The sequence below is a fragment of the Rattus norvegicus genome, chromosome 15 (genome assembly GCF_036323735.1).
Source record: "Rattus norvegicus strain BN/NHsdMcwi chromosome 15, GRCr8, whole genome shotgun sequence".
In the NCBI taxonomy this organism is placed as follows: domain Eukaryota; kingdom Metazoa; phylum Chordata; class Mammalia; order Rodentia; family Muridae; genus Rattus; species Rattus norvegicus.
This window is the reverse complement of record NC_086033.1, coordinates 41,882,601-41,894,612: the sequence shown is the minus strand read 5'-3', so window position 1 is coordinate 41,894,612 and position 12,012 is coordinate 41,882,601. Positions and strand designations below refer to the sequence as shown.

At 48.4% G+C, this 12,012-nt stretch overlaps 1 protein-coding gene across 4 annotated transcripts in view; it reads right to left on the bottom strand.

The window, feature by feature from the left end:
- Positions 1–3,185: 3,185 nt before the first annotated feature.
- Fam167a (family with sequence similarity 167, member A) overlaps positions 3,186–12,012 on the bottom strand; it is a 30,157-nt gene continuing 21,330 nt past the window's right edge. For 2 of the 4 annotated variants that reach the window (XM_008770771.4, XM_063274552.1), the window contains one exon: positions 3,186–6,287. In XM_008770771.4, the coding sequence (XP_008768993.1) occupies positions 6,024–6,287 (264 nt within the window). In that variant the 3' untranslated portion in view covers positions 3,186–6,023. Of the gene's footprint in view, positions 6,288–11,080; positions 11,248–12,012 lie in introns of those variants that run through there. The other 2 variants (NM_001109102.1, XM_063274553.1) reach the window with 2 other exon arrangements.

Here is a 12,012-nt window from a genome sequence, read left to right as displayed (position 1 = left end):
TTCTGAAAACCAGAAGTCTGAGTGTGAGCAGGGCTGGCCCCTCTTCCTGGGTTGACAATGGCCATCTTAGCCTGTGTCCTCACATGGCCTCCGTCTGTGTGTCTGTGTCCTACTCACCTTTGAAAAATAAAGATACCAGCTACGCTTCTGAATGACTTCATCTTAAGCTTTCACCCCCATAAAGATCTCATTTCCAGATATGTCTATTCTGAGGTCCACGGTGTTTCACCATCCGACCTTGGCAGATGAAGTCCAGCTTGTGACACCTAGAACAGCCATTGTTTCCCAGTGGCCACAGTAGGCCCAAGACAGACACAAACAATGGCTTCTGAGGAATTCCCGGAATGAATCCAGGCCCAGCTACCCAGTAGGAGATCCCTAAGCCTGTGAGCTCCATTGGCCAGAGGAGTTTCCTCCTCACTGTTGTCCCTGTGAAGTGACACCCCAGTCAGGGAGAAGAGTTCTAGGAATCACTTCCACTGGCTGTCTGGTCTGTCCTGATTCCTCTTCCCTTCCTATGGTTCTAGAAGCTCTCAGTCCTCCTTGTCCTCTTTTTCCTTTTTCCCTTCTTGGAAGTCTCAGAGTAGCTTCCCTTTTCCCAACTGAGTACTTGATCCATCTAGGTGGGCACATGGAGAAGTTATGTGTCCCAGCACTAGCCTCTTCCAAACAAGGCTTGGGAGTGTAGGCTTGGCCAGGCATGATTTTGTAAGACTCTCAAGCCTAGCAGGAGTCCACTGAAGGAGAGCCTACTGGAGGAGGCAGGAGCCTGGCTTGGCACTTGTGCTCATTTTCTCTGGAGACTTATCACCTTCCTTGGCAAGTGTGTTCTCACCTGAGTGCCTCTTCATCCTTGAAGTGGGTGAGAAGCAGGCATCATGGGACCATTCTGTCTAACAGATGGCTTAGGAACATCTCAAGAAGCCTCTGGAGTCTCGCCGCCACCCATGGCTGGTAGAAACCACTCGTGTCATAGCAGGACTCACCTCCTTGTGGCAAGTGGGGCGACCACTTATAGTGCTTTCCTGCTCTTCTGAGGTTTCCCTTCTTCTAGGATCTCCCTGTAGGCTGGGCTCTGTGGCCACTTGCTTTGTGCCTAGAACAGGGTATGTAATAATGGCCACATCTATAGCTTTCTATTGGAGCAGCTCCCATCAGAGAGGGCCTGGGGACTGGGCCTGTCTGCACAGCCCCAGCAGCTTAGCTATAAATCATTTCCCTCAGGGTAGCAGCAGCTCAGCCTTCCCCCAAGCTAGTACAATCACAGGCAGCAGGGTTCTGACGTGGACAGTGGACAAGAGGTGAGTCCTCTGTACTCACTGAGGAGCAGGAAAGGCTGTGGGATCATTTCCCATTCCCCAGCACCCAGATGGGCCATGAGATTCAGGGTCTGGATGTGGAAGCTGTAGGTTGAGCTGGTGACAAAGCTCCCAGAGCACGCTTAGGCCATTGGCCCAGCATAGTGAAGCCACAACTGGGCTTCTGAACAAAGGGCTGTGCCACTTCTGAGAGGTCACATCCACCTTCCTCTGTCTAGTCAGCTCCTAGGAGCATCTCTGTTCTTCCACTTCCCCGTGTATACATTTCTAGAGATGATGGGGTCGGGGATAGGTGTTAAACCCCACCCTAAAAGTGAGCAATGCCCTCCAATAAATGGGCAGAGAAATACTGCCTGCCCATGTTCCTCTTTGTCCTGACCAGCCTGTATATTGCTACTGTAGCCATCCTCCACTGACATCAGAGTCCCTTGGCCTTGGAATGCAGACTCAACACCAGAGGCTCCATGGAGTTTCCAGGTCTTCAGCATCTGAAAGACTTCTCAGACTGAGTAGCTACTGGGTTTAAACATGCAGATTACTATTACTGGACTACCTGAGTCTGTCTGTAAGCCGGTGTAATAAGTGCCCATATGCAATAGATATGCATCCTATTGGTTCTTTCTAGAGAACCTTGCCTAGTACATGGTTACCTTGTTCAGCTGGCTTGAAGAAGTCAACATGCATCCTAGGCTTTGGTGTGAAAGAGTCCGTGGTCCCTGTGTAAATTTTCCTTTTCTCTTTTCTCTCTTTTTTTCTTCCTTCCTTCCTTCCTTCCTTCCTTCCTTCCTTCCTACTCCTTCTTTTTGAGGCAGGGTCTCACTATGTAGCACTGGTATACTGGCTGCTCTGGAACTCACTAAATAGACCTGTCTCAAACTCACAAAGATCCACCTGCCTTTGCTTCCTGGGTTCTGGGATTAAGGTGTGTGCCAACATGCCCAACTTAGGTCGTGGACATCTAAGTGACACCTGTACTCCCTCACCTTGTGTCCACAGGTTACATGCTATGGGCTCTTTGAGAGAGCCTAGTCACACCTGCTTAATCTCAGTGAAGTTGCTGACAGGTGTTCTACAAAATGGAGTTTGGGACCCACCTTGACCCCTGACTTGGCCTTCCTAGGTTATGAAGACACAACTATTTCAAGACCCCACCTACCATGGTACCCTTGGTCCTCTGTGGAAGAGCAAATGCCCAGATCTGCTCTGGAAGTGCCCAGCCAGAATCCATGTCTCCAGGACATCTCCACAGCTCTCTTGTACTGATTTCACATCTAAGAGTGAGTGGCTGAAACAATGCTTCCCCAAAGTACAGTGATAGTACCACTTATTAGAATCACTTTGGAAAGGCCACTACAGATTGGAAAGGGCCACCCCTGCTTTGGCTTTGGTCAAATGCAGCCATGATGGGTACATGGGGTGTGCTCACATGCCTACAGGATGGGACTTCATGGTAACCACCTCCAAGTGACCCTTCTTGGAAAAAGGTGCTGAAGAAGTTTTCCCTCCCTTCCATATCTTCATCTAATTGTTCAACTCATCCATGCATGCATGCATGCATCCATGTACGCATCCATGCATGCATACATCTATTCATGCACCCATCTATCCATGCATCCATCCATCCATGCATCCATCTATTCATGCATCCATCCATGCATGCACCCATCCATGCATGCACCCATCTATTCATGCATCCATCCATGCATCCACCCATCTATTCATGCATCCATCCATGCATCCACCCATCTATTCATGCATCCATCCATGCATGCACCCATCTATTCATGCATCCATCCATGCATCCACCCATCCATCCTCTTGTTTATGTTGTAACTATGACAAGTAAAAAGGCAGTAAATGTCTCTATTTGTATATCTCCTTTTGAAATATTTTTATTTCACTTTTCTACAGTAATATAGAAACAAATAATCATAAAAATAAAACTGTAAATTGTCCATTGATTATGTAATAGCACTTGGTATTGCTACAGGGGTAGATCTTGGATGAGGCCAGGTTATGGCCAGGCCTGGCCAGGCCCTCTAAGCCTCTGTGATTGCTACTGAGGTCATGAAGGCATTGGACATGACCTTGTGGCAGCACAGTGGATAGTTCATGTCTCGCCTGGGGGAGGGCGGATGGAGATGGCTAATGAGGGAACACCAAACAGGACAATGAACATACAGTAAGGCAGGAAGCTGGCTGAGGAAGGCAGCGAATGCTGCCACTGGCCTACAGACATCTCTGCAGCAATTCTACAGTCAGAGTGAACAGTTAATGGTTTGAGCTCACCACGGAAGGCAGGCAGCTAACAGGTACTAGGCTGCAGGTAAGAAGACAAAACAGCTTTCCCCTCCAACTTTTCAATCCCCTCCACAATTCCCCTCCTCATCCCAAAATAAGATTCCTTTGGGATGAACAACTTAAGCTGAGACATCTAATCTATTCAAACCCATGCCCAGGACAGTTTCCCCAGAGAATAGAAGCAGGAGGAAGAGGCTGGGTGCTTACCCAGCTGGTTGAGCGCAGAATGCTCAGTCACATAGTTGTTGACCACATCCAAGTCGAGCACTGTGCTTTGCTTTAAGCTAAGGGTATCAGTTACTGGAATGACTGATGACTTTTATGTTTTGAGGCATGGTCTCCTATGGCCCAGGATGGCTTGGAGAACTTACTGTGTATCATAGGTTAGTCTTCAACTCCTGATCTTCCTCCCTCCATCTCCTGAGTGCTGGGATTAAAGACATACATTACCATGGCTAATGATTTAATTTCCTACAGTTTGGCATTGCTTTTAGAATATGGAATGGGCCTTCTCTTATGTGTTCTCTGTTCACCAGGGGTGTGGGGTGGGGTGACCAGAAGCAGGAAATGATGGGAAATAAAGGTCTCTTAGGACTTGGCAGTGTTTTGTGTAGTCTCTAAGGAAGGGACTAGGGTCAAGGCCTCTGGACTTCAGGGCTTATAAGAAATCTTGGTGACCTTGTTCTACCTTTAAAAAGGGAAATACAAATTGTTGGCTCTTTGTAATCACAAAGAAGAGACCATTCAGTACTATCTTTCCATTCCAGTCTCTCCCTGGGTGTGTTGTGGCGTGTATGGACACAGCCCACGGGGATTATTAGGAGGAAGAAATGTTATATACAGGAACAGTCAATGTAGACTGCAGAGCTATGACAAGTGGTGAGAGCTAAAAGCGTCCACCATCTGGGCATCATGTGTCTCCATACCTCCAATACTAGTGATTGCTAGGCCAGAGAAGAATGAGTAGGGGCTGAGAGGGAGGGAGAGAGAAGCTGGCAACTTGTGGGTTTGGCAGAACATCAGTGCCATCTTTTGGAGTTCAAGTTGGTTGGTGAAGATCTGGGCCTGACTCACAGTAATTTTATACCTTAATATTCTATAGCCATGGAGCATCCAGGTAACTAGAGGGAAGTCATTCTCTTTTTGAGCTTCACTTTGCCTTTCTGCTCACGAGCAGGCCTCACTAGACATACCCAGAGTCTGAGACAAGCAGGCCTCACTAGACACACCCGGAGTCTGAGAAACTTGTGTTAAGAGGATTGTGGCCAGGTGCACTATACCAGGTCTTCCCTGAACTGAAGAGCTTGACATTTTACTGATCTTGAGCTTGATGCTAGGGGAAAACTCTCAAAACTAAAGCCCAAACTCTGTTTGGCTTACTCAACTAGTTTTCCATTTGGACAAGACTCAGACAGGTATTAACAAGTTAGCAATGCATTAGTTAACAGTCATGGTCAATTGAAATCCATTGCTTAGGTTAGGCACAGTTTTGGGAAAGACTCAGGATGGACTTCTGGGATACCTGGGGTCTTTGGTGTTGAGGATAAGGTGATACAGGTGACAATATCTAGTCCCACCAGGAGGCCTCTGTCATGCCCCTACTGTAGGTTCACTTGTGGGAATCTATATCCTACCTTGCCTAGTTTAGCCACCAGTGGCCAGTGGCCTGCTAGGTATTCTCCAGGGTTATGGGTGGCAGTGAAGTAACTGAAGTGATTGTGCCGGAAAACAGTAGGACATCTGGGTCGCTCTACCAAAGCTCTACAAAGTACATGTGTCATATGTCATGGAGCAAGCTGGAAATAACATGGCCTTGTGGTGTCAGGGCTGAAGTTCAAAGTAGCTGGGCAGAGTTCCTTCCCAGGGATGCTGGCAGCCATGGAAGAGAAGCCTGCTTTCCCACGTGTCACCTTGTTATTCCTTTAAGTTTTCCTGTCCTACCACATCTCTGCCGAGTCTCCTACTTAGGGGCAATTAGAGCTAGCACTAAGAAGGTGGTAACAGAACATGAGAGATGGGAATAATTTACATAATCTAATAATCTCAGCTCCCCTAGAGTAGAGTTTTCTATAAGAACAAGCTTTGGCAGGGGTATGGGAGGAGTGTCCCCTATGGGATTCGACATCATAGCACCAGTGATTCTAGGACACAGGAAAGAGGCCACAGAGGGGAAGGCCACAGGGATCCTGCTGAGAGCCCTGTCTTACGTAGTGTCTGTGACTCTTTGGGTCTGGAACACGAAGACCCAGGTATAGAAAGCTGAAGCCCCTGGCATACTACCACCAGGTCCTGGTGCCTTTCCCTCCCCAGCATGGCCTCAGGGAGACCCACTTTGGGTAACTTGGTCTGAGCCCCCTCTCTCTTTCCCCCTTGACTCTGGTTCCCATTCCATCCCAAGGCTTCTCAGCAGAGAGAGAACCTTCTGGAGTTGATGTTCATTTTGGTGACGCCAATGAGCTTGAGCGGGGTGGAAAGGCTGAAGGAGGCTGCCAGCGGGGAGTCGCAGAAGAGGTCGGACAGCTCGTCCCGCTCCTCCAGCTCAAAGGCAGCATCATTGAGCATCCTCCTGTGCAGGCGGCAGGTCTGCTCGATCTTCATTTTGTTGATGTCTCCTCGGAGGCGCATGAGCTGCCTGGCCAGCTGCTGGTCCTGGAGCCGCATCTCTGCCTGGAACGGGAGAGGACAGACTCCAGTCAGCAGAGTGCCTGGCAAGCACACGTAGCTCTGTATGTAAACTCTGCTGAGGACACTCATTAATAGGAATCCTAACTGACGTCATGGATCACTGACGGATCCATCTGGCAGCAGGCACACATCCTGGCCCAGAGAGGTGAAAGGACACTGACTGCAGTGGAGTGGGAGGGCGTTGTTGCCCGATGAAGCTTTGTGCCAGGCTAGCAGCTATGTCTAAATCTCGCTCTGTGCCAGTCCTGGCTTAGAGCTGCTTTCCATCCACTCTCACTCTTTGGTGTCCAAGGGGGATATTCAGATGGAGGAGACTTCAAGAGTAATAGACACCAGATTTGGTGACATAGCTTCTGGGTGGGAAGGGGGATGTATGGGCTGGACAAAGGGGGCTTTCTACCGTGACAGTGCCAGTTAGGTCATGTATGTGGGCTGCCATAACATGTTCTATTAATTATTTGAAAGTTCATACATTTTATAATGTATCTTGATCATATCCATTTACTACCACCTTCCTCCAGCTTGCCCTAGTACCCGCCCACTCTTACAAAATCCATGTCCTCAAAAACTAAAACAAAAACAGAAACGCTGACTCCAGTTAGTCCTGCCCATATACAAATGGGTTTGGGGCCATCTACTGGGGCATGGGATAGTACCAGTGGTCATGTTCTTAAAGAGGTGTGGCTCTCCCTCCCTCTGCAGTCTGCTATTTTTTTCTTTCATCAGATGTTACCAATACACATTTTCTTAAAACAAAGGTTCCTAAGAGCCAATCAAAAAGTGAGCTGGTATTTATTCGCTGTTTTACTATGAACCAGACAAAGCTAACACACTAGAGCTAATCCTCACGATAGCCTATGAAGTGAAATTCTTACTATGTCACAAGTCACAGATGGGGACGTTAAAGTCAACTATCAAAAGGCCCTTGGTGGTAAAGCTAGGATGGGAGCTCACGAGACCGACAACCCAGTTCTGCCCCTTAGGGAGAGGGCGTCTAGGAGATAGAGCTGACCAATGCCGGGGGCACCCTGGAGAGGGTTTCTGATATTTTCAGCACCTCTGTTTCCTATTAAGAAAGGGATGCACTGCGAGCAGCTCTCAGCAGTACTTTTCAAAATCCATCAAACCCTGTGGTACCTCACAGTCTCCCCAAGGTACCTGCTGTGAAGGTCTATATTTTGCAAGTCAGGATACTGGAACTCAGAAGGCTTCAAGGTGTCCCTCAGCCAGTCACCCAGCTGTGACTTGGCAGAGAAGGAAGGCAACTGTGGTCTCGCTAGGCTTCGCAGGCAGCCAGTTTCCCATTAACCAAGCTTTGTCACTGACAGGCCACCAGCTGTTCCTACTTGACCTGAGACCCAGTCCCTCCTGCCATTTACTCTGCCCACGCCAGCAAGTGGCTATTGTTTCAATACTTGTGTGTCCTCAGACTCAGCTCTGTGGCCTACCAGGTCCCTGGAGCCAGGAGGGACTCCCAGTGCTTATGCAAATGAATGCAAATGTTCTCATTTCCGCATTGGGTTTGGAATACAGAACAATTGCCTGGGAGAAAATTAGTGAGCATTCAGCGTTCTCTCTCTCTCTCTCTCTCTCTCTCTCTCACACACACACACACACACACACACACACACACACACACACACACACACACTTGTTTTTCTTAAATGTGAAGGGCTAAGACTTCCAAATTTAAAACCAAAATGAAAAATCGACATAACAAAACATTTATCATCCTGTTCTTTTTGAAGCACAGTTCAGCAGTGTTCAAGACATGCATTGCTGTGCAACCACAGCCACCACCCAACTCCAGAAAATTTCCATCTTTCTCAACTAAAACATGTGCTCATTAACAAAAAGAAAATTTCCCATCCCCTCCCTCCGGCCCCTGACAAGCCCATCTCTGCCTGTCTCTGTGAGCTAGCTGATGCTAGAGAGCCTACACACACACACACACACACACACACACACACACACACACACACACACACACACACCGCAGGATTCTTTTTGTGTTTCTGCTCTTGTAATGGGCTTATTTCATTTCCCATCATGCTCTTTGGGTTCACGTGACTGAGAGGCTTTTTATACTAAATGTCCTTAGCAATGCTGAAAGGACACAGGTCACTATGGATATCAAGATCCCCTCACCCCCTGGCTCTCTGCACTTGACCTCTACTGTTTCCCTGTCTTTTCCCCAACCCCAGGCCAGAGGCATCACATTTACTGTGTTAGAGATGAGGAACTTAACTCAGGCCCTGTCCTCCTGGGAATGGTAACATTCCGATACCATCGGAGTCAAGCAGTGGTTCTCCCAGGGACTAGGGGCAGCAGACTTCTTGAGGAGACCCTGTTGCAAGTGGGGCTCCTTTCTTGGTAGCTAAACCAGTCACTAATGCTTCCTTCATTTCTCCAAGAAGGGGCTGAAGAAGTTTCCAGACCAGACAAGAAGCTGTACTGGTTGAAACGTGGGTCAGTAGCTACCTGTGTTTTTCTCTAGACCAGGCCAAGACCCAAGGAACACCTAGGCTGGAACACTGGTCTTAGACTCCAGCCTATGGAACTCAGCTTAACATAGGTCGAATACTGTCCTCTAAAGCTCAGTGTAGAATGTTCTTATTTTCCATCCCTCCCTCAGGGTGGCTCTGGGGAGACAGGTACAGGCTGGATTCAGAGGTGTGGTCTGTACTTCCAGTAATCCCATTATCGGGGCACAGTGCCTGCTGAAAGGGTGGTGGTGCCACTGGTCAGGGTCAGGATTAGGGCTTAGGAGAATGGTAGGGAGAGGGTCTCCAGGGGCCTGAGGTTGTGGAGAGAGCCAGTGCTGTGTTTCAGACTCTTCTGGTGCCTGTGGATGCTGGCAGTTTTGAGACAAATGAGAAGATTCTTAGGAGAATTAGCTTGTTTCTTCAGGTAAACGGCAAACCCCCAAGGGTAGGATTATCTAATTAAACAGTAATTACAGGGCTCAGAAAAAGAAGGGAAAGGTTTCTTGACTTCAGAGCTCCCTGTGGAGTGAGGAGAGGCGATAGAGATGCTAAAGGAAAATGAAGAAAGCTAGAGAGGAAAAGAGAGTCTGCTGGGAGAATCCGGAACAGAAAGCTCTCACGTGAATGTGCCCTGCTTACTGGAGAAAGATCACACTAAGTACTTTCCTAAGGGGAAAAGCAAAGCTCATGCCTACTTTGTACTGCGAGCACTGACAACGAAGGCTGCAGAAATCCCCTGGATGTCCCGAATAAACTCCGTGGTTACCATATGACCAGGAGTTTCACCCACGTCAACTGGAGGCAAGGACTCCAAAGAGACCTGTGACCCATGTTCATAGTGGCACACTCAACTACAACATAGATGAACACAGTCTATCCACTCTCTGGATACTATCCAGGCTTCAGTAGGAGGAGATTGGAGACTTGCCACAGCATAAATGAACCTTGGGGCCATTATACTAAGTGATACTAGCCAGACACAAAAGGACAAATGTGTGACCCATGTGTGTGGAGCTGCTGGAACAATCGCACTCGAGACAGACAACAGAAATGTTTTGCAAGGGTGTGGAGATTGGGAATCAGTGTTTAAGTGTCAGCACAGATAGAAAGTGAATAGCAGGACGGAGGACATGTGCCTAGTCCCTAATTCTGGAGCTTCTTCAGATGTTATCTTAGTCTGAGAGACTCCATTTGTCTCTAACAGATGCTGGAAAGAATTGGCGTGAGAGCCAGGAACCTAGCACGTGTGAAGGGGCGTGTTTCATTTCCACATGGTTGGGCCACAGAGGCCTAATTCTTGGGGATCGCAAACAGTCTTTGTATTCTGCCAGGGTGTTTGTCTAGCTTTCCCTAAAGGTCAGCCATTGTTATAATAAGACATGTATAATGTCAGACATTGTTATAATCAGTACCATGCTGGAGTCTGTGTAGAACCAGGACAATGCAGCATGCTTTAACCTTAGTTTGACCCCTGTGAATCCTGGATTGACAAAGGTGGAGGGAGGCAGGTGGTTTGGGTAAGATGTCTTGCTCAGTGGAAACTTGAGTTTCTGGGAACCTGGAGAAGGAAAAACTCAAAGGTTCCCAGAAGAAGCTCCACATTGTGAATTGGTTTCCAAGGGGAGTTGTGGACTCAGGTAGAGGTGGGAGTGTACTTCATGGAGAGGTTGTCTCTGCCAGGAGGTACTGCCTCTCCTGACAATGGGGGAGGTGTGTGTGTGTGTGTGTGTGTGTGTGTGTGTGTGTGTGTGTGTGTGTGTGTGTGTGTGATCTGTAGCCCCTGGCTGTGGGCTGTGCTGAAGAGCTGGTACCTTGGCTCCAGTCCCCTGGGCTGGTTGAGTAGGGAGGAGGGAGCCTGTTATTATTGCTTCCTGTCTGGACTTGGTCTCCTTCCTGGGCCTGTACTGATTGGGAAAGCCGGAACAGAGTCCAAAGCTAGGAAGAGAGTTCTGGGCCCTTCAAGCCCTCCTGGAGAATTCCTGATGTTACCCAAGTGTGAAGCTCTAAAGATGTGATAAGGTTTTCAATTTTTCATACCTGGGAGAGTCCCCAGACAAACTATTACCTTCTTTATGAGAGGGTGGACTTTCAGAGCTACCAGGGGCTCTGGCTTTCAGTCCCAAAACAACCCATTCTTAGGTGAACATCCCTGGGCAGGTGTGGATAGGTCCCATCCTATCTCCCAGACTCCCCACCCCTTCTCATCCCCCCACTCCTCCTTACCCCCTCCCTCTCCCCACCCTCCACCCCCACCCCTCCCCACACCCCACCCCTCCCCACCTCCGCTTAATCAGCACCTGGGGTATGAAGGATGGAGGAGGTGTGCTTGCCTGGAAAGGACATACAGGAGAGGTGAGGAGCTAAGAATGGGTGGGACCCAGAGCTGACACTTCTCAGAAGTCAATACAGTAGCACCGCAGGCAAACTTAGGAAAAGATGTCCAACACCTCAGATCCCTGGGGAAATGCAAATCAGAAGTACAGCACACTGTGATTCTAGCCCATGGGCGGCTGAGGCAGGGAAAGACAGAGAGAGAGAGAGAGAGAGAGAGAGAGAGAGAGACAGAGAGACAGAGACAGAGACAGACAAGGAAAGACAGAGAGAGACAGGGAGAGACAGAGAGACAGGGAGAGGCAGAGAGAGAGACAGAGACAGGGAGGCAGAAAGAGACAGAGAGACAGGGAGAGACAGGGAGAGACAGGGAGAGCAAACTATCTGTCTTGACTACCTGAGAAGTTAATGTATTCCCATATTCCCATATTTCCTCCAGGACTGCCCACTATAGCCAAGACATATAATTGACCAAGATGTCCAGCAAGGGGTAAATGACTTTTAAAATGTAATTTATTATTCTACCTTAAAGCTGTAGAAACATCATGTTTGTACGGATGTAGACAGAAGTAGAATGCATTATGTTAACTGAAATAAGCCAGATACTTTCGTAACCAGACAGATAAACCCACATGTCCTCACTCGCTTTCGAAAGCCCATAAAACTGAACACTAGGGATCCCTGGAGGCTAGGAGAGGGTGGGGAGTGAGACAGATGGAAATGGGTATCTAACCAGGAGAGATCCATGCCAATACTCTTCTGCAGTCCTGGGGATTGAACCCATGACCTCACAAATGGGAGACAAGCACTGTACCACTGGACTACAGCCCTAGCCCAGTCCTTACTACCTAGATAACTAGTCTACAACAATTTAGTACATATTTCAGAAT